Here is a 20,022-nt window from a genome sequence, read left to right on the forward strand (position 1 = left end):
TTTTCTTACAGGCAAACTTTTTAGAACCTTTCCATTTAAGAAAAAAGCAAATGCTTCTATATGTATTTGTATCCTTCTTCTTTCTTAGGTAAATGGAAATATACAACACATGCATTTCTTCAATTCTTTTTTGTCTTCACTTTTAATATATCTGGGAGCTAACTGCAAAGTAGCAGTATCTAATAGAAAGATATTCCTCATTCCTGTGTACAGTTGCATAGTTCACCATTGTGTGGAATGCTCCATGGTTTTTTCAACTGCTGCTCGTATAGATGGGTGTTTTGGTTGTTTTTTTGAGACTGGGTCTTGCTCTTTTGCCCAGGCTGGAGTTAGTACAGTGGTGTGATCAAAGCTCACTGCAGCCTCAACCACCCAGGCTTCCAAGTACCTGGGACCACAGATATGTGCCAGCCACTATGCCCAGCTAATTTTTTTTTACTATTTGTAGTGATGGAGTCTCGCTATTTTGCTCAGGCTGGTCTTGAACTCCTTTGCTCAAGCGATGTTCCCACCTTGACCTCCCAAAATGTTGGGGTTACAGGTGTGAGCCACTGTACCTAGCCTGCTTTTTTTTTTTTTTTTGAGACGGAGTCTCGCTCGGTTGCCCAGGCTGGAGTGCAGTGGCTGGATCTCAGCTCACTGCAAGCTCCGCCTCCCGGGTTTACGCCATTCTCCTGCCTCAGCCTCCCGAGTAGCTGGGACTACAGGCACCCACCAGCTCACCCGGCTAGTTTTTTGTATTTTTTTAGTAGAGACGGGGTTTCACTGTGTTCGCCAGTATGGGCTCGATCTCCTGACCTCGTGATCTGCCCGTCTCGGCCTCCCAAAGTGCTGGGATTACAGGCTTGAGCCACCGCGCCCGGCCTAGCCTGCTTTTTTGATTAATATTTTGTGAGTTTATCCAGCTCAGCACGTGTAAAGTTGGTTGGCTTTTTTTTTTTTTTTTTTTTTTTTTTGAGGCAGAATCTTGCTCTGTCGCCTAGGCTGGAATGCAGTGGCGCCATCTTGACTCACTGCAACCTCCTCCTGGGTTCAAGCGATTCTCCTGCCTCAACCTCTCGAATAGCTGGGACTATAGGTGCATGCCACCACACCCAGCTAATTTTTGTATTTTTAGTAGAGATGAGGTTTCACCATGTTGGCCAGGATGTTCTCTATCTCTTGACCTTGTGATCCGCCCACCTCGGCCTCCCAAAGTGCAGGATTATAGATGTGAGCCACCGTGCCCGACCTGTAAAGTTTTTTAATGTCTGAGAAGTGTTCCATCAAATGCATATGCTGTAAATATTTAAATTGCCTATGGGATGGCAAGTTAGGTATTTTCCAGTTATTTTCCTACTCTAGTGTTACTGTGAATGGCTTTTTGTGCAAATATTATACATACTGCTCCCTGTTTGTGCAAGTGTTCTCTAGGGTAGATTACTGGAAGTAGGATTGCAGGCTCAAAGAGTAAAAGGGCAGGTGTATTTTTTATGCTGGTACCTCCTACAAGTTTGAACATCTCACATATCTACCAGTCGTGGAAGATGGTGCAAATTTTCTTATACCAAGCTCAGGGGAACCCAGTTGTCCACCATTTCCAGGATCTTTCTGTCCGAGATTTTCTTCTTAATCCCTTGTTCCTCCTCCCCTGCAGGCCCTAAAAGACAGCAAGGTGGTGGAGATCGTTGACGAGAAAGTTCGTAGGAGGGAAGAACCAGAAAAGTGGCCTCTTCCTGGTCCCCCAATAGTGGATTATTCACAGACTGATTTCTCCCAGCTTCTCAACTGCCCTGAATTTGTCCCCCGTCAGCACTACCAAAAGGAGACAGGTAGGTACCTGCTGGCATGAGGATTGCACTTGTCCTCTGGGCAACAGTCCTCCTCAGGGCTGGCAAAAGGAGGAGGACTGGAGGGATGAGGACTTCACCTTTCCACCCTTTAGAGTCAGCACCTGGCTCTCCTCGTGCAGTCACCCCAGTGCCAACCAAAACAGAGGAGGTCAGCAACCTAAAGACACTACCCAAGGGCTTGTCTGCCAGCCTGCCTGACCTGGATTCCGAGAACTGGATTGAAGTGAAGAAGAGGCCTCGGCCATCCCCAGCACGGCCCAAGGTGGGTGAGGCCTTGTCCTTTGCCTTGGTTTTAGCACTCTGAGCTAGGGTGCTTGAAGGGGATAACACATGGGCACAGCACTCTAGCTCTGAGGGGCCAGCAGGAAATCTCAGTAGTTCAGGATCATAGTGTGAGCTGAAGTTACCAGTAGTGGCTGCAGAAAGGTTGATTTGGCCTGTTTCCATTTCCTGTAGGGAACCATCCTTTAAGGCACCCTACTGTGTGAGTTCCTCAGTGACATTTTTCATAAGGGATCATGCAGCATCTGGCAGCGATGTTTCAGGCTTCTTGATTCTTGGCTCTTCTTTTTGCTCCATCTAAATTTCTGGGGCTACATTTTCAGTGTCTTTTCCCTGAGTATTTCCCCACTGTCACATATGTAAGCCCCTTAGGTCCTCAGAAGAAGGAAGGGAGAGGGAGCAGATGCATAGCCCAAATATGGAGTTAGTCTACACAGGTCTGCTGCACTAATGGCAAGGTGAGCTTGGGAAGCCTGTTTTATACCTCAGGGCTTCAGTTTCCCCATCTTCAGATGAAAGGAAGGAGAGGGTAGAATATTCTAGAAATAGTTTATATACATAAACAGATGAAGTTCACTGTTAAAGAAGTATTACAATCTCTAACTCGAATTACTACTTCCTTTTTAAGTGCTGAATTTTTCTCCACATACCTGCTCATCCTCACACACTTTAGAGACCTCTGGCCTGGGGCTTGTGAGGAGACTTCAGAATTGACCTTGAACTTTGGGTCTATGGAATTCTATACTCCCTTATCTATTTTCCCACAGTGACTACCTCTCATCTCCTTTCTCTCGCCTGCCTGTTCATACGCAGAATTGCCCACAGTTGCGGCTTCAGCCCTTAAAAAGTGTTGGAGATCGAGCCAGAGACATGAGGAGAAAGGTAGTAAGTAGATAAGGGTCTTACAAAGTCCAGGCCTACAAAGTTTTCTTTGAAACAGGGGTCAGACTTAGTTCCCATTCCAGAATTAGAGCCACTACTCCGACCTGGTCTATCTTAAACCTTAAAAAAAGATAGGTTTAGATTTTTTGTAGGAAGCCCTTGGCACAGCAGGGAATCTACTTTTGAATAAATACTGTGAGTTTAGACAAATGCTTCTCTCTCAGCATCTCATATTCAGTCTATCAAAACAAATAGTTTCTCTTTGCTGAAGGCACCTTGTTTTTTCTTGCCTTTGGAACAATGGTGTTCTTTCTGCCTAGCATACTGTGTCCCTATCTTCATCTGGCTTACTTATGTTCATCCTGTGGTAGTCACTTCTTGAAGGAGGCCTTCCCTAACCATTCTTAGTCACAGTTGACTAAGCTCCTTTCACTGTGTGCTTCCACAAACCTGCTTATAGCCTTTACCATACCACAATGCACTTGGCTGTTTGGTTGACCTTCTCCCACTGAGCTCCCTAAGTAACAGGGACCTTGTCTTATTATTCTGCTTTTAGGTTTTTCATACAAAGCTTAGGACTAATGGGTATTCCCTCATTTATTATATAATTGAACATCTGCTATTACCAGATCCCCATCTAGCTACTGAGTATATAATGGAAAGCAAGGCAACTGTGGATCATGGAGCTTTCAGTTCATTGTGAGATTTTGAGTAGATGGATAAAAGGATGAATCAACCCCATGAACTACTGTGTGTCCACTCCTAGGCTAGGTGCTATGTAGGATATAAAGGTAAATGAGAGCACAGTTCCTGCCTATAGAGAATTCATCATCTAGTTGTTTGTGCATGACTGTGATATGAGCTGTGAGTGGAGGAACCTGGACTTCTATGAGACATCCTTTATCATAGTTATAAAGCTGGCTCCCAGGATGACACTTGTGACCTGCTGGTGTTACCGGGTCTTGAACAGTCTCATGCTGAGGGGCTGGAGCCTCCCTCTCATGGAATAGCTACAGAATCTGGGCCAAGGACCTCCGGTGATTCCTTTTCCCCTTCGTCTGTCCTATTTTAGAAGTCAGAGGAGCCCAGATTTGCCCACCTGACCTCTCTGCCTCAGCAGCTGCCCTCCCAGCAGCTGATGTCCAAGGATCAGGATGAGCAAGAGGAACTGGATTTTCTGTTTGACGAGGAGATGGAGCAGATGGATGGGCGGAAGAACACCTTCACCGCCTGGTCTGATGAGGAATCGGACTATGAGATTGATGACAGGGATGTCAACAAGATCCTCATTGTCACCCAGACACCACATTACATGCGCCGGCACCCAGGGGGGGACCGCACAGGCAACCACACCTCGCGTGCTAAGATGAGCGCCGAGCTGGCCAAGGTCATTAATGATGGCCTCTTCTACTATGAGCAGGACCTGTGGGCTGAGAAGTTTGAACCTGAGTATTCCCAGATCAAGGTGAGGCTTGGACATAGCAGTGAGTGTGGAGCCTGGGGTGCCTGTAGTGTACAGAGAAGAGGAATGATTAGCTGTGCAACTTGAGGCAGGTCTTTATAATTCAGAGTCTCAGAATTTTTATATATGGGAAGGGGATGATGACTGGTATCTAGCGTGGGCATTAGGAGTGAGGGGTGATGTTTAAACACTGCAAACTCTTCAGGTGAGGCAGGGGTGATTATTATCCTACCTGTGGATCCATAGTTAATATTATGAAAGTTGGCTAGACACTTTTGTGGGGAATAGAATAAAGGGTTAGATTGTTATTTCTAGTCTTAAATATTTAGGCGTCTAAAAATTTAGAAGCCTTTTAAGAAGCTTGTGTTGAGTATGGAAAATGGAGAAGAGATAGGTCTTTTGAAAAATTGCTGCTGCCTGGAAACAGTCAAAACATCTTTGTTGTAGGATTTTACAGAGTAGGTATTTTTGGTGGTAGGTTGTCCTAGGGTGAGCCCATGTAACAAGTAGCAGTGCGTTTACTGGAAGTAAGGAGGAAGGAGAGTTGCCCAGCCACTGTGTGATAAGGCAGTAGCAGAAAGAGAGATGGGGAAACACTGGAGCTTTCAAGGGAGAGTCTGTAGTGAGTTCCTGAGGAACTCCTGTAAGCCTGACCTCAGTCTTACTACAGGGAGGGCAGGGCAAGTACTGTCTTTTTCTGGGCTAGCACACTTGTGCCAAGGTACCTGGGGTGAGGAGTGGTGACTGGGCAGCTGAGAGCCTGGGGACCAGAATTCCATGTATGTTGATGTGGGAGCTGCCCTCTCCAACTTCCTGCCAGTCTTGATTCCTTAAACAGGCTGGAACAGCTTCCTTACTTACATCTTTCCCCACCCATCTCATAACCTCTGCAGCAAGAAGTCGAGAACTTCAAAAAAGTCAATATGATCAGCCGGGAGCAGTTTGACACACTGACCCCTGAGCCCCCTGTGGATCCCAACCAGGAAGTTCCTCCTGGGCCACCTCGGTTCCAGCAAGGTGAGAAGCAGACACCTGAGATCCTGACATGGGTGAGAGGGTCTGGAGCCCTTGGACTAGGGGCTATCCAGGGGTGGATGCTACAGGCCTTTCCTTGCTTCCTGACTCCTCTCTGTGCCACTGCAGTTCCCACGGATGCCCTGGCCAACAAGTTGTTTGGTGCTCCTGAGCCCTCCACCATCGCCCGCTCTCTACCAACCACTGTCCCAGAGTCACCAAACTACCGCAACACCAGGACCCCCCGTACTCCCCGGACACCACAGCTCAAAGACTCAAGCCAGACATCACGGTTTTACCCAGTAGTGAAAGAAGGACGGACACTGGATGCCAAGGTGAGGCATTTCTGTCAGGCTGCTCAGAGTCTTGGGCCTTCTTGATTGCATTCCAGTGCTTTGCTTCTCTCCTTTGCCTTGTCTGAGCCAAGGAAGTGCCAAATCCTTTACCTGCTCTCTGTTCTGAGGCTGGTGGGCTTGCCAAGCCTAGGATTAGGTGGCCACATCTGCAAAATATACTGGGTGTGGGAGTGGTGGCCCCATGTAGATAAGGCCTAAGGAGGATTGACCAGGTATGAGTCCTTGGGCAAATCACTTCATTCCCAAACCTTGATTTCTTCACCTGTTTGAAATAGGCATACCAGTTCCTAACTCACCACTGTGAACATTATAAGAGAATGAATATGAAAATGCTATTGTAAAATGTGAGAGATCATGCCCATCTTAGTCCTACAAGTGCTTGATGCTCCTCAGAGTTGTAGGAGTACAAATAGTAACAAACCCTGGGCTAACCTTTGCAGATGCCTCGAAAAAGAAAGACAAGACACAGTTCAAACCCACCCTTGGAGAGCCATGTGGGCTGGGTGATGGATTCCCGTGAGCACAGGCCCCGTACTGCTTCCATCAGGTACCTGGGGCAGTGGGGGAAGAGTGATCAGGCTGCCTGTGGGATGGGTGGGCAAGCATGAAATTGACTGGACCAAGAAGATTGGTCTGAAAATTAAAGGGACCCTCATTTAAGAGATTTTCAAAAAAGCAGTGGTGTGGAAAGCTCAGCCCAGGACCTGGGAACGAGGTGGAAAGCTCAGCCCAGGACCTGGGAACGAGGTGGAAAGCTCAGCCCAGGACCTGGGAATGAGGTGGAGGCTTTTTTCCTAAAGAAGTGGTGTGGCAGTCACATGAGACCATATTTTCATACATGCAGAGAGAAAATCTCTCTAAATTGGTTTCCAAGCCTGGATGTCTACTTTCTATCTGAGGAAGGATAGCCAGGTAGTGGAATAAACAGATTTCTGGGAGTCTCTCTGAGCCTACTGTGTCTTGGGAGGCTACCTGAAAAGTTTTAAAAATTAAAAAAATATATATTTATTGGCCCCAACCTATATCTACTGACCCTGCTTCTTGGGGTAGGACCCATGCTCTTTATTTATTTCAGTAAGATGGCCCCAGTATGTGTTTCCTGTTTCCCAAAGCAAGCTTTGAGAGCCACCTACCTATGCTGTCTACTCCCTGCAAAGATGGCACAGACTGCAAATAGGCATGCTTTTGAAGAAAATAACAATTGATCTTTGAACAACGAAGGGCCTGGGGTGCCCACCCCGCACACAGTTGAAAATCCGTGTATAACTTTTCACTCTCCAAAAGCCTGCTGTTAACCAGAAGCCTTACCAATAACATATAGTGAATTAGCACATGTTTTGCATATTATACGTATTACATACTGTATTCTTACAATAAACTGAAGAAAAAATGTTACTAAGAAAACCACAAGGGAACAACAGACACTGGGGCCTACTTGGGGGTGGGGATAGGGAGGAGAGTGGGTGCAATTTACCTACGTAACAAACGTACACACATACCTCTGAACCTAAAATAAAAGTTAAAGTCATAAGAGAAAATGTTTACTGTTCAGTAAGTGGAAGTGGAATCATCATAAAGGTCTTCATCCTCGTGGTCTTCACGTTGAGCAGGCTGAGAAGGAGGGGTTGGTCTTGCTGTCTCAACAGTGGCAAAGAGGCCGGGCGCGGTGGCTCAAGCCTGTAATCCCAGCACTTTGGGAGGCCGAGGCGGGCGGATCACGAGGTCAGGAGATCGAGACCATCCTGGCTAACATGGTGAAACCCCGTCTCTACTAAAAACACACACACAAAAAAAAACTAGCCGGGCGTGGTGGCGGGCGCCTGTAGTCCCAGCTACTCGGAGGCTGAGGCAGGAGAATGGCCTGAACCTGGGAGGCGGAGCTTGCAGTGAGCCGAGATCGCGCCACTGCACTCCAGCCTGGGTGACACAGCGCGAGACTCCGTCTCAAAAAAAAAAAAAAAAAAAACAGTGGCAAAGGTGGAAGAAATCTGCGTATAAGTGGATCCATGCATTTCAAACCCATGTTGTTCAAGACTTCACTATAGATGGGTTGACCCGTGATGGCTCATTAAGGAAGGTTAAATGCTCAAAAGTTAATAAATGGTTAAAAGCTCAAGTTTTATCATTGGACACGTTTCTGCCATTAAATAGTCTTATGACCCTGGATGAGTCTCCTAATCTCTGTAAGCCTCAGTATCCTCTGTAAAACCCTCTGAGAGTTAATGCAGAGTTAATCAGTCCCATGGATATAAGTTAAAGACCTGTAACTGGGCCTCCTTGTTTGATACTCTCTGAAAGGGTGGATCTTGGCTGACAGAACGAATCAGAGGGACCCCTCCTAACCTTATGGTGGGGCTGCTGTGGGGTACCTGGTGACAGTATTTTTTGTGGTTTCTGTAGCTCCAGCCCCTCAGAAGGGACGCCTACAGTTGGCAGCTATGGCTGTACCCCTCAGTCATTGCCCAAGTTCCAACATCCTTCCCATGAACTGCTCAAGGAAAATGGCTTCACACAACACGTCTACCATAAGTATCGTAGGCGCTGCCTTAATGGTAAGAAGTGAGGGGGGCAGGGGACGATCCTCTGGGCCCCTTATTTAGACCCAGAGTGTAAGGGTTGGGGGATATGGGGATAGGTGACTTTTTTCTCTGACTTCAGAGCAAAAAAAGATGGGACATTATAGCGAGAAGGACTGAAGTTAGACTTGGGCCAGGTAGTTTTAAGCTGTAGGAAGCTAGGGGAATATGGCACTCACAACATTTGTGTTCCTTGATCTTCCTCTATTATTAAAACTGTCAATTAAGTATTTCTGTATCTCTGACAAGACTACTGACTCAGCCATTGTCAGGTCTAGTCCACTGTCCATCACAAAAGGGTATGTAAGAGGTGGCATATGCTCTCTAGAACAAAGGTTGCCAAATTGTAGTTTGTGAGTCAAATCCAGCCAGTAGTCTGTTTTCATATGGCTTTGGAGCTAAGGACAGTTTTTACATTTTTAAGGGGTTGTAAGAAACAAAGATTTGTGACAGAGACCATATGTCATCTATAAAGCCTGAAATATTTGTTCTCTGTCCCTTTACAGAAGTAGTTTGCTGATCCCCCCTGCAGATGATAGTGTAAGGAAAGAGCCTGTCTAGATGCTCTTGTCTGTCCCCCTCTTTTAGCATTCTGATTGGTTTTGTGTATCTTTACAGCCAACCTATCTTGTCACCTGTAGTTACTACTCATTCATCTCCTTTCATTCAACAAAACATGGCTGCTAAATTCTTGATTCATCCACTTCACTTCTCTCTTTCCTACTTTGTGTGTAATAACAGCTTTATTGTGATATAATTTACATATGATGCAACATACCTAAAGTATGCAATGTAATAGCTCTAAGTATATTCATATAGTTGTGTGCCCATCACCAGAATCAATTTTAGAACATTTTCATTACCCCCCAAAATGCTATGCCCCTTACCACTCATACTCATTATACATGCAAACTACTCCCCACCCCCAAAATCCTACCAGTCCTATGAAACTACTAATCTACTTTCTGCCTCTAAGGATTTGCCTATTCTGGACACTTCACATAAATTATACTGTATGTAGTCCTTTGTTACTGGCTTCTTCCCCTTAGTATATTTGGTATACTGACAAATACACAGCAAGGTTCATGTCATAGCATGCAGCAGTACTTTATTCTTTTTATTGCCAAATTGTATTCCATCATATGGATGTATCACATTTTGTGTATCCATTCATCAGTTGTTTGGCATTTGGGTTGTTTCTACTTTTTGTCTATTGTGAATAATGCTACTGGGCATATTCACATACGGGTTTCCCGTAGACATAGCTTCTCCTTTATTTTGGATGAAAGAGTATTATTTCTGGGTCATGGGGTAACCATGTTTAACCCTTTGACAAAATTAAACACTGTTTTCCAAAGTGGAAATTTTGGAATTTTATATTGAAATATAAATTTTTATATTGAAACATAAAATTTTCATTTTATATTTCTAAAAGCAGTATGTGAGGCTTCTGGTTTTTCACCTCCTTCCAACACTTGTTATTGTTTGTCTATTTTTATTTACTTTTATTAATATTTATTTTTGAGACAGGATTTTGCTCTGTCACCCAGGCTGGAATGCAGTGACTCAATTATAGTTCACTGCAGTCTCGAATTACTGGACTCAAGCAATCCTCCTGCCTCAGCCTCCTGAGTAGCTGGGACTACAGGCATGTGCTACCATACCTATCTAATTACTGAAAGTTTTCTGTAGAGACAGTGGTCTCACTATGTTGACCACGGTGGTCTTGAACTCCTGGCCTTACGCAGTCCTCCCTCCTCAGCCTCACAAAGTGCTGGAATTACAGACGTGAGCAACCTTGCCCAGCCAAGATCCTTTTTTAACTGGATTGTTTTCCTAATTATTAAGTTGTAGGAATTCCTTTATCAGATACATAATTTGCAAATATTTTCTCTGATTCTATGGGTTATCTTTTCACTTTTTTGATGCGCAAAAATTTTTCATTTTAATGATACTCATTTTCTGTTTTGTTGCTCGTGCTTTTGGTGTTGTGTATTTTTTGATATTACTGTTATGTACTTGTGAATATTGTAGGACTTTTTAGGTAAATTTGGTAATGAGCCAAATACAGTTTGTTAGAATTTCCAGACAATTTGTTCATGCCTTGTCTTGTCTCGATGGCACTTGAAAGCAGTACCAGTTGAGGTGAAGAGCTAGACTGCCAGCCTGGTTGAGAAGCTGCTGCCACCTGCTTCTGGAAAAGTACAGGCCCAGCTCCCAGCATCAGGGCCTGTTGCAGAGTGGTTAGTGCTCAATAAACATCTGCTGAATGACTGAGTGGCAGATGATGAGTGAGGGAATTTGGAGGTACAAGAGAAAGGACCAAGTCTTAAGTTCCAGAATCCTTTGTCCCTGAAGCAAGGGCAGCCTGAACCTGAGACATGTCTTTCCTCCTTTCCCATCAGAGCGGAAACGCTTGGGCATTGGCCAGTCTCAGGAGATGAACACACTCTTCCGCTTCTGGTCCTTCTTCCTCCGAGATCACTTCAACAAAAAGATGTATGAGGAGTTCAAGCAGCTGGCTCTGGAGGACGCCAAAGAAGGCTACAGGTGAGCAGGTTTGGGGTGGGGGACTTTGGCTGGTGCTTAGGGATGGTATGGGATCCCTAGTTGGTCTGCTTCCAGAACTGTAGTTGGAAATTCCTTGCATGTGTATTTTCATTCATATACTTGATGAAAAATTTGTTTTTAAATGAGCAGTATATTCACATGGTTCAAATTTCAAACAGTTTAAAAGGTTATGTAATGAAGAGTCATCTCATCCCTGTCGCCCACCCATCTGGTGTCTTTCCCCACAGGCAACCAGTATTAGAATCTTGTGGTTCCTTTATAAAGGACCCTGTGTAAGTAAGTAGGTATCTGTGTAATCTTCCATGCCACTACCACTCCTTTTGTTTACATAAAAGCTGGCCTATGTTATAATATTTTCTGCACCTTGCGTTTGTTTTTGTTTAATACTATATTTTGGAGATCATTCTATATCTGTACATAATTAACTTTTCTTGTTCTTTTTTTATAGGCTGTAACATGGTCTTATACTATATGGATGTACCATGATTTATTTAGTCAGTCTCCTATTAATAGATACTTAGGTTATTTCCAATATTTTGCTATTAAAAAAATCTTAAGAGTCCTTTTTTCCTGGCTGGGTGGCTCACGCCTATAATCCCTGCGCTTTGGGAGGCCAAGGCAGAAGGATCACTTGAGCCCAGCCTGGGCTCAAGTGATTGTTCTGCCATAGCAAGACCCTGTATCTGTTAAATTTAAAAAAAAAAAAAAAAAAAAAAGACCTCCCCATGCCCCCACCCCTTCCCTGATTTTCAGTGTAAAATGTGCTGTCTGTAAACTACTTGAAAAAAGACAAGTTTGGAAAAGCTGGTGAAAACATCCATCATTCCAGAGACAGCAAGTGTTATTCTGCCATTAAGCTTCCTAGTTTCTTCTTGGCATATTTAATGCATTTAGCTCACCCTGTAAAGTTTGTGCTCTTCCAGACTTTGTATGTATGTGTAGTTGTATAATATACCTATTTGTTTACAAAAATGGACTCACGGGATCATTCTACGTCTAACATGCTCAAACATGTCTTTTCCATTTGATAATATATTGTAAGCATTCTTCAGTATCCTTAAGTATATATTTATACTATTAATTTCTAATAGCTTTTATTACCCTATTGTGTAGATTTACTATGATTTTTCTTGCATCTCTCTTCGTTGACATTTGTATTTTGCTTAATAATGCTGCTGTAAACAGTTTTGTACATCTGTTAAGATCTAAATCTGGGCTGGGTGCGGTGGCTCATACCTTTAATCCCAGCACTTTGGTAGGGCGACGCAGGCGGATCACTCGAGGTCAGGAGTTTGGGACCAGCCTGGCCAACATGGTGAAGCCCCGTCTCTACTAAAAATACAAAAATTAGCTGGGTGTGGTGGCACATGCCTGTAGTCCCAGCTACATGGAAAGCTGAGCCAGGAGAATGGCTTGAACCCGGGAGGCAGAGGTTGCAGTGAGTCAAGATCGTGCCACTGCACTCCAGCCTGGGTGACCGAGCAATACTTTGTCTCAAAAAAACAAAAGATCTAAGTCTGCAGTTTTGGCCATTTCCTTGGCATGTATCTTTTTTTTGGAGATGAGTCTCGCTCTGTCGCCCAGGCTGGAGTACAGTGGCACAATCTTGGCTCACTGCAACCTCTGCCTCCCGGATTCAAGCGATTCTTCTGCCTCAGCCTCCCTAGTAGCTGAGATTACAGGCACCCACCACCACATCTGCTAATTTTTGTGTTTTAGTAGAGATGGGGTTTCACCATGTTGGCTGGGCTGGTCTCGAACTCCGGTCCTCAAGTGATCCGAGTGCCTTGGCCTCCCAAAGTGCTGGGATTATAGACGTGAGCCACTGTGCCTGGCTGCATGTGTTCCTTGAAGTGAAATTTCTGAGTCAGATAAATGAACAGACCTACTAATTGGCATGGTTAAATGGCTTTGCAGAGTTCTTATACCAGAGATTGGCCAACTTCTTCTGGAAAGAGTCAGTAAATACTTTAGGCTTTGTTGGCCATAAGGTCTTTGTCGTAACTACTCAACTCCGTTCACTCTGTTACTGTAGCAGAAAGCAACCACAGACGTTTCGTAAAAGAATAGGAGTAAACAAATGTCAGTGGCAGGGGGCTGTGTTCGTTGACCCCGGGAAAGCTCTGAACATTTTATGCTGGACCCACTTAGACTAGCATTCTTAAAGCGTATATGCTGTTTTTTCAATACAGAAATAACACATTGTTTAAACTGTTTCATAGTTCGTCTGTTATACAGGCACATTTCCCATTTTACAGATGAAGAAACTGTGCCCTGATTTCACTGACTTGTGTTCTACAGATATGGTTTGGAGTGCCTTTTTCGATACTACAGTTATGGCCTGGAAAAGAAGTTCCGGCTGGACATATTCAAGGATTTTCAGGAGGAAACGGTGAAGGACTATGAAGCTGGTAAGAGCCAGAGTTGGATCTGAGTGAGGCTTGGTCGTGTAGGCCTCCTCTTCCCCAGTTCTACCTGGGTCTTTCTGTGTTTACACAACACCTCCCTCTCCTCTGAGCGTCTTTATCCTCAGCAGCTCAGCTTTTATGTACCTCTCCCTACAGGCCAACTGTATGGGCTGGAGAAGTTCTGGGCCTTCTTGAAATATTCCAAAGCCAAAAATTTGGACATTGACCCCAAACTGCAAGAATACCTCGGCAAATTCCGACGTCTTGAAGACTTCCGAGTAGATGTAAGTGAAACTCTTTCTCTCACCCTACTTGTCCTGGAAAGAAAACTGGACCAGGAATCAGGATACTTGGATTCTGGTCCAGCTGTGCCCCTAGCCGAGGAACCCCTCTCCCTGCTTCCCACAATTTGGGCTTTAGTTTTTTTCACCTTTAAAATGGAGAGTGGCCAATGAAGGCTAGTTGGAGATAGTTGTATGGTTGCTCCTGCTTTCCCCTTCTGTGGTACCATCAAAATGCTCTCTCTCTCTCTCCTGTCTCACCACCCTCCTTGCTATTGTGCCCAAGTTAGCCACTACTAGTTGGTCAGGATGGGTATCCAAGATACACACATTTGTTCTTTTTGGAAAAGGCCAATTCCAACCCCAGTTTATAAATTAATGCCCAGGTCTCTATGTTCTTGGAGCAGCACCTCAACGGTGACATCCAGTGGCAGGGCTGGGTTATTACTGCTGGGTATATCAAGGGAAGATGGAGTGATTTAATTGTTTCAGCAGATACTGATTGAATGTCTCTGTGCTCAGTGCTTTGGAGATAAGGGAAAGAGACTCAGTTTTTCCTTCTGAGAGTTTATAATGTAGTAGAGGTGTCTGTTTGTCTTATTCCCTTCAAACCTTTTAGCAAAAGGGCAAATGTAAGTAAATGACAATACTAGCCCTTACATTTTGTATTAGTCTGTTCTCACTCTGCTAATAAAGACCTACCCGAGACTGGGTAATTTATAAGGGAAAGAGGTTTAATTGACTCACAGTTCTGCAGGGCTGGGGAGGCCTCAGGAAACTTAAAATCTTGGCGAAAGGGGAAGCACATACATCCGTCTTCACATGGTGGCAGCAAGGAGAAGTGCAGAGCAAAGAGGGGTAAAAGCCCACCCCCCTTTTTTTTTGAGATAGAGTCTTGCTCTGTCACCCAGGCTGGAGTGCAGTGGCACGATCTTGGCTCACTGCAACCTCTGCCTCCTGGGTTCAAGTGATTCTCCTGCTTTGGCCTCCTGTGTAGCTGGAATTACAGGCACACACCACCACGCCCGGCTAATTTTTGTATTTTTGGTAGAGATGGGGTTTCACCATGTTGGCCAGGCTGGTCTCGAACTCCTGACCTCGTGATCCACCCACCTCGGCCTCCCAAAGTGCTGGGATTACAGGTGTGAGCCACTGCGCCTGGCCCAAAAGCCCCTTATAAAACTATCAGATCTTGTGAGAACTCACTCATTATCATGAGAACAAGATGGGGGAAACTGCTCCCATGATGCAATTATCTCCACCTGTTTTCTCACACAACATGTGGGGATTATGGGAACTACTATTCAAGATCTAGATTTGGGTGGAGACACAGCCAAACCATATCACATTTATTATTTTAAAACTGCCATTTATTGGGTGTTTATTATGTACCAGTTACTTTATGTTGATCTTATTTAATTCTTATGTGGTGATGCAGACAGGACTTATTAGACAGATTAACTGAGGTTTGTGGCCATCCAGTGACATAATGGCAGAACCACTCAGGTCTCTCAATATAAAGACAAACCTGTTTTCTTTCATTCTTAAGCATTTCCACCCTTGGGGAGGAGAAGGAAGGGGAGCAGGGTACAAGTTACAAAGAACCCTTGTGATAAGTAGACCTATTAGAGTGGAACAAGGACTCAGTTTTGGTTACCAAAATGGGAAGGAAACATCTGTCTTCGGGGTTATAGGACCTTTGTTAGTGCTAAGGCCAGGCTAGAGCATGGTCTGAGTCTTAGTTCAGGATCCTCTGGACATTGAAGAGAATGAGGTGATCCTCAGAAGGATCTGGGCCTTCTGAGCTGAGACATCGCAGCATACTGCGTGCCACATTCCACATTTCTGAGCAAGAGATCCCTTCTTGGAAGGGAAGCAGAAATGAGGTTGGCTAAAAGCCTGGCCTTTTGGGGCAGATAGACCTAAATTTTATCTTTATCAGTTACCAGATGTGAGACCCTGGGGAAGTTACTTTTTCTGCTTCAGTTTTCTCATCTATAAAATCGGATGTCCATGGGTCCACATCAAAGGGTGATGCTGACTCCATGAGAGAATGTGCATAAAACAGCACAAGGTGTGGCATGGAGAAACACTTAATAACTGATAATTTATTTTTAAGGTTAAACCCATTCATTATCTATATTTGGAGGTAGAAAGTAGGAAGTGTCTAGACGGGCCTGGCAAGGAAGAGGGCGTAGATAGTGCCTCCGATCACCTGTGACTCCTTCCTCTGTTGCAGCCCCCCATGGGTGAGGAGGGCAACCACAAGCGACACTCAGTGGTAGCAGGAGGTGGCGGCGGTGAGGGCAGGAAGCGGTGCCCCTCCCAGTCTTCCAGCAGGTCTGCTGCCGTGATCAGCCAACCCCCTACACCACCCACCGGCCAGCCCGTCCGGGAAGATGCCAAATGGACAAGCCAGCACTCGAACACACAGACTTTGGGAAAGTGAAAAGCTCCTTAGCCCTGGGGCTTGAGGGGGGAAAGGGGTAGGGTGGGTAAGAGTCCATGGGGGTGCCCAGTCCCAGGAGAGGGGACAATGAAGGGACAGGCCTGGAGTTACTAGGACAGGCCTTTGTGCTGAGTAGCAATGTGTACGCCATTTGGGCTATCAGAGGTACCCCTGGGCAGGAGCCTCTACATCCCCTTCCCCCTCCTCTCTCCATGACTCTTGACGTCCTAGCTTCTTCTAAGGGGGGAGGGAAAGGGGGGAAATTTTTATATATATATATACATATATATATATCAAGTTTTAAATTATTGATAGTTCATCTGGATTACCAAAATCACTCTGCAGCCCTGCCCGCGGCTAGTAGGCTGCAACCCTGGTCCCCACCCCTAACCTCCTCCTGCTCCCCCTCAAGCCAACTATGCAGCCCACAAGAAGGCCCTGCGGGCCCCCCATTGCCCAGCACTGTCCCATAGAAGGCTCTGGCGGCACCTCTGGGCCCCAGGAGCATCAGCCCCTTGATCATCTGGGGTTTGTCATCACCATGTTTTCTCCCTGCTGTCCCCACCCTGCCCTTCTACCATCTTCTGGGAGAAGGAAACCAAAGGATCTAAAATTGGGGTTTGGGGGAAGGTTTCAGCCTCTCCCACTCCCTTTGCCCCACACCCTTTACTCCCCAGCCCAGAGAGACGCTGCTTTTACCAGGAAAGACTATTGAAAGATGATTTATTTTATTTTTCTCTGACCTTTCCATCCTCGAGAAAATGGGGAAAAAAAAAAAATGACAAAAATCAACCATAAAAGACCAAAAAAAAAAAAAAAAAAAAATCAGATAAACCCCCACCTAATCCACAGAAAGTGATGTCTTTCCCCTCCCCTTGGAATTTTTGTTTTGTTTTTGGAAATAATATTTTTTTAAAAGTTGCCTTATTGTGGAGCGGGAATCTGAAATACCCAAATGCCTGTTTTCCTCGGTGGAGTCAACGCGAAGAGCTCCCACCTTCTCTGGATGTGCCTGGGCTTGGACTGGCTAGAATCTTTCTCTGGACTGTTGCATGTACAGTGCCTCCATCCTGGAGGCAAGAGAGTTGGGAGTGGCTCGAATCAGAGCCGTGCCCAAGATATCCCTGCTGTTGCATCGTTTGAAGCTGACGTCCTGTGTCTGTACACTGCTGCCACTGTTGTGTCCTCGCTCTGCTTGCTGTTGCCTCACGCCAGGCCCCGGCCTGCCGTGACACCCTTCATCCTACCCTTGGAACCCCAAGGCCAAGTTTGCTTCAAACTGTTGGAGAACAGAGTTGGCCTGCATCTGGAACACACTTGTCCTCAGCTTGACCGTCTCCCCACACCCCAGAGTGGAAAGGTGAACACCTGCAGCTGAGGCTTGGAAACATTTCTTGTGTTGCCCTGAAAAATCTGAGAGACCTCAGGGAGGCTCTGTCTCTCTTAAAAGGTGGAGAAAGATGCCATTCTCTTCCTAAGGTCTGGTGGAGTCTCCCCATCTTCCATACCCTTCTGCAAGCCATCTATCTCTGCTCACTCTCCAATTGACCCGCCTGGGAACAAGGGATGAGGAGGAGTTGGGGGCTGGGGGGAATCCTGCCAGTTGGTGAAGCCCTGTGGCAGGAAGGTATATGTGGACATAGAGTATACCTGATTCTCTTCTTCAGCCACTTGACTGTTTGGGTTGGGCTGTGAATGACAATGGAATGGCTGGAGTCTGCTGTTGTCAGAAGGCAGGGAGGGTGATGAAGGACTGACCCACATGGACTGGGATGTATGTCGGGTATGGGCGTGACTGCACACTCACTCTCGGTGGGATCTGGGCAACATGGAGGAGTTTATGGTCCTGTTGCTTACTTACTGCAATGTCTTTGGCCCTCCTTTTCAACTGGTTCCTCTGTTGGGCCCAAAGGTTGGGAGTAGGAGACAGTATCCCGGGCTGACAAGGCCTTGCCCTTTACCTTGGGCACCTTGTTAATTTTTAGCCTGTGCCCTTCCCCACCTTTGCCTTCCCAGTGGTTGGTATGTGGGAAGCCCATCTCAGTTCTGTGACTTCATGTCTCAAACCAAGGATGAGCGTCTGGTCTCTGCTATGATGGTGGTATCTGAGGCCTTTCCATGCCCAGTCTAGTGCCTGCCCCACATTGTACCAGACACTGGATTCCTGGATCCCCTTCTCCTTTCCTTTCTTTCCTTCAGGTCACGCAGCCCTGTACTGTATCCAGCACCACAGAAACCTCAGTGTTTTTCGTCTGCTGGTTTGGGGCACAAGGAAGCCTTAGGGTATGGGGAAAGGCTGTTATTACTTAGAGTTTACTCCCAGGCCAGGGGGCTGCCATCTTTTTCACAGACATCCCTGAAAGGAAGCCCCTTTGGGGCAGGGAGGCGAGGACTTCATCTCAACATAGGCTGGTGGTTGGTAGGGGAGCTTTTTCTTTTTTTTCTTTTTTTTCTTTTCTTTCCTTTTTTTTTTTTTTTTTTAGGTAACATGTTAGGAGTTAATGTTGCAAAGAGTAGTTTACATCTTCACTTTCTGAAGACACTTGAATTTAGGACCGATGTATCTGTGACAAGCATGCCAGAAGTGGCAGGGGCCATCAGGGCTAACCACTTCACACCCACCATCCTCCCATGGGGATCCAAGACCTGAGATAAAGCAACAGCCTGCCCAGATCCCTCTGTTCATCCTATCCCTTCCAAGGTTGGTCCATGCCAACATAACCTCTGGGCATCAGACATCAGCAGGTCTGTGTGCCTCAGCCCTGTTAAGGGGAAGGTTTCTCTTTCGCCCTCTTCCTGCACCTGGGAGCAAAGGCACTACCAGTAGAGAAGGGCCATCCAGCCCTGCCCCAGCCTGGACCCCTGGGGCTCAGATAGAGGTGCTGAGCCCCTATGTCAAAGTTGTTAAATGTTTTTGTTTTGTTCCATTGTAGCTCTTTTTTTTTTTTTTTTTTTTTTTTTTTCCCTTTCCTGGTGATTGATTTTACAAAAGAAAGTAAGCTGCTTAGAAGGCCCTGGAAGGGAAGTGAGGAGGAGGGACAAGGAAGATGACTAGTTACGGAGGGTGAGGGTTGTTTTTTTGCCAAAAAAGCCTGGGTAGAGTGATCTGAATTATCTGGCACCCTCCTGAATGGAACCCCAGAGTACCTCCTGTGTGGAAGGGTCCCTGGATTTTCCCTAACACCCACCCTCTCCCCCTTCAGCCATGCTGATGGCAGAGAAGATAAGAACTTGGAGCCCATTTCTCACTGGAGAGGAAAACTTGTCATCTGGCTTTGCGGAGAAGGTTCCACCTTACGCTCGTAGTACATTATCTTTACTATGTGCTAGGATATCATATTTAAAAGGACAAAAAAAATGTAAAATACTTGAATGAGCTTGTATTATAACATTAATATTATTGAGAGTATCTGCTTTCCAGGCTGAAGTGATTCATTCATTATTCTAGTCCTGCTTTAGTCCTTTGTAATTTGTGGTAATTATGCTTTTCTTTTTAATACAAAAAAAATGTATAAAAATAAACACTTGAAAAGGCAAAATACCGGCTGGTCTTCCATCTAGGGTACTGTTATTTGGTGTGAAGGATGGGTTTCTGGTAGGGTTCCCCCAGATCCGGAGGAACCCTGCACTTAGTGTGCACATGAAACCTTAGCAGGGGCTCTGCCATTGGGCTTTGAGGAGTCTGCCTAAGGCAGGGGCTTCTACAAGCCTTGAATTCATGTCCACCCTGTGTCTTAAGTAAGACGTGACAGTCATAGCCAGTGCCACAAAACAGTCCAGCATAATGCCAGGATTTCAGTGCACTTGTCAGCTTCCAAGTTTTCCATCCCCTGGCTGTGACCTGCATTGTGTTGAGACAGCCAAGAAGAAAAAGGTTGATGAGGCTCCTTATGGAGGGTTGCCACAACC

General features: G+C 45.7%; 1 protein-coding gene across 9 annotated transcripts in view; it reads left to right on the forward strand.

Annotated features, from left to right (window-relative positions):
• LARP1 (La ribonucleoprotein 1, translational regulator) overlaps positions 1-19,654 on the forward strand; it is a 108,367-nt gene extending 88,713 nt beyond the window's left edge. For 5 of the 9 annotated variants that reach the window (XM_009209456.4, XM_009209453.3, XM_009209454.3 and 2 more), the window contains 11 exons: positions 1,637-1,811; positions 1,925-2,094; positions 4,069-4,461; positions 5,352-5,475; positions 5,602-5,807; positions 6,269-6,375; positions 8,229-8,380; positions 10,810-10,954; positions 13,277-13,386; positions 13,540-13,667; positions 15,904-19,652. In XM_009209456.4, coding sequence (XP_009207720.2) covers positions 1,637-1,811; positions 1,925-2,094; positions 4,069-4,461; positions 5,352-5,475; positions 5,602-5,807; positions 6,269-6,375; positions 8,229-8,380; positions 10,810-10,954; positions 13,277-13,386; positions 13,540-13,667; positions 15,904-16,113 — 1,920 coding nt within the window. In that variant the 3' untranslated portion in view covers positions 16,114-19,652. Of the gene's footprint in view, positions 1-1,636; positions 1,812-1,924; positions 2,095-4,068; positions 4,462-5,351; positions 5,476-5,601; positions 5,808-6,268; positions 6,376-8,228; positions 8,381-10,809; positions 10,955-13,276; positions 13,387-13,539; positions 13,668-15,903 lie in introns of all 9 variants that reach the window. The other 4 variants (XM_031666560.1, XM_009209458.4, XM_031666561.1 and 1 more) reach the window with 2 other exon arrangements.
• The last annotated feature ends 368 nt before the right edge of the window (positions 19,655-20,022 follow it).

Source organism: Papio anubis, chromosome 5 (assembly GCF_008728515.1).
Source record: "Papio anubis isolate 15944 chromosome 5, Panubis1.0, whole genome shotgun sequence".
NCBI lineage: Eukaryota > Metazoa > Chordata > Mammalia > Primates > Cercopithecidae > Papio > Papio anubis.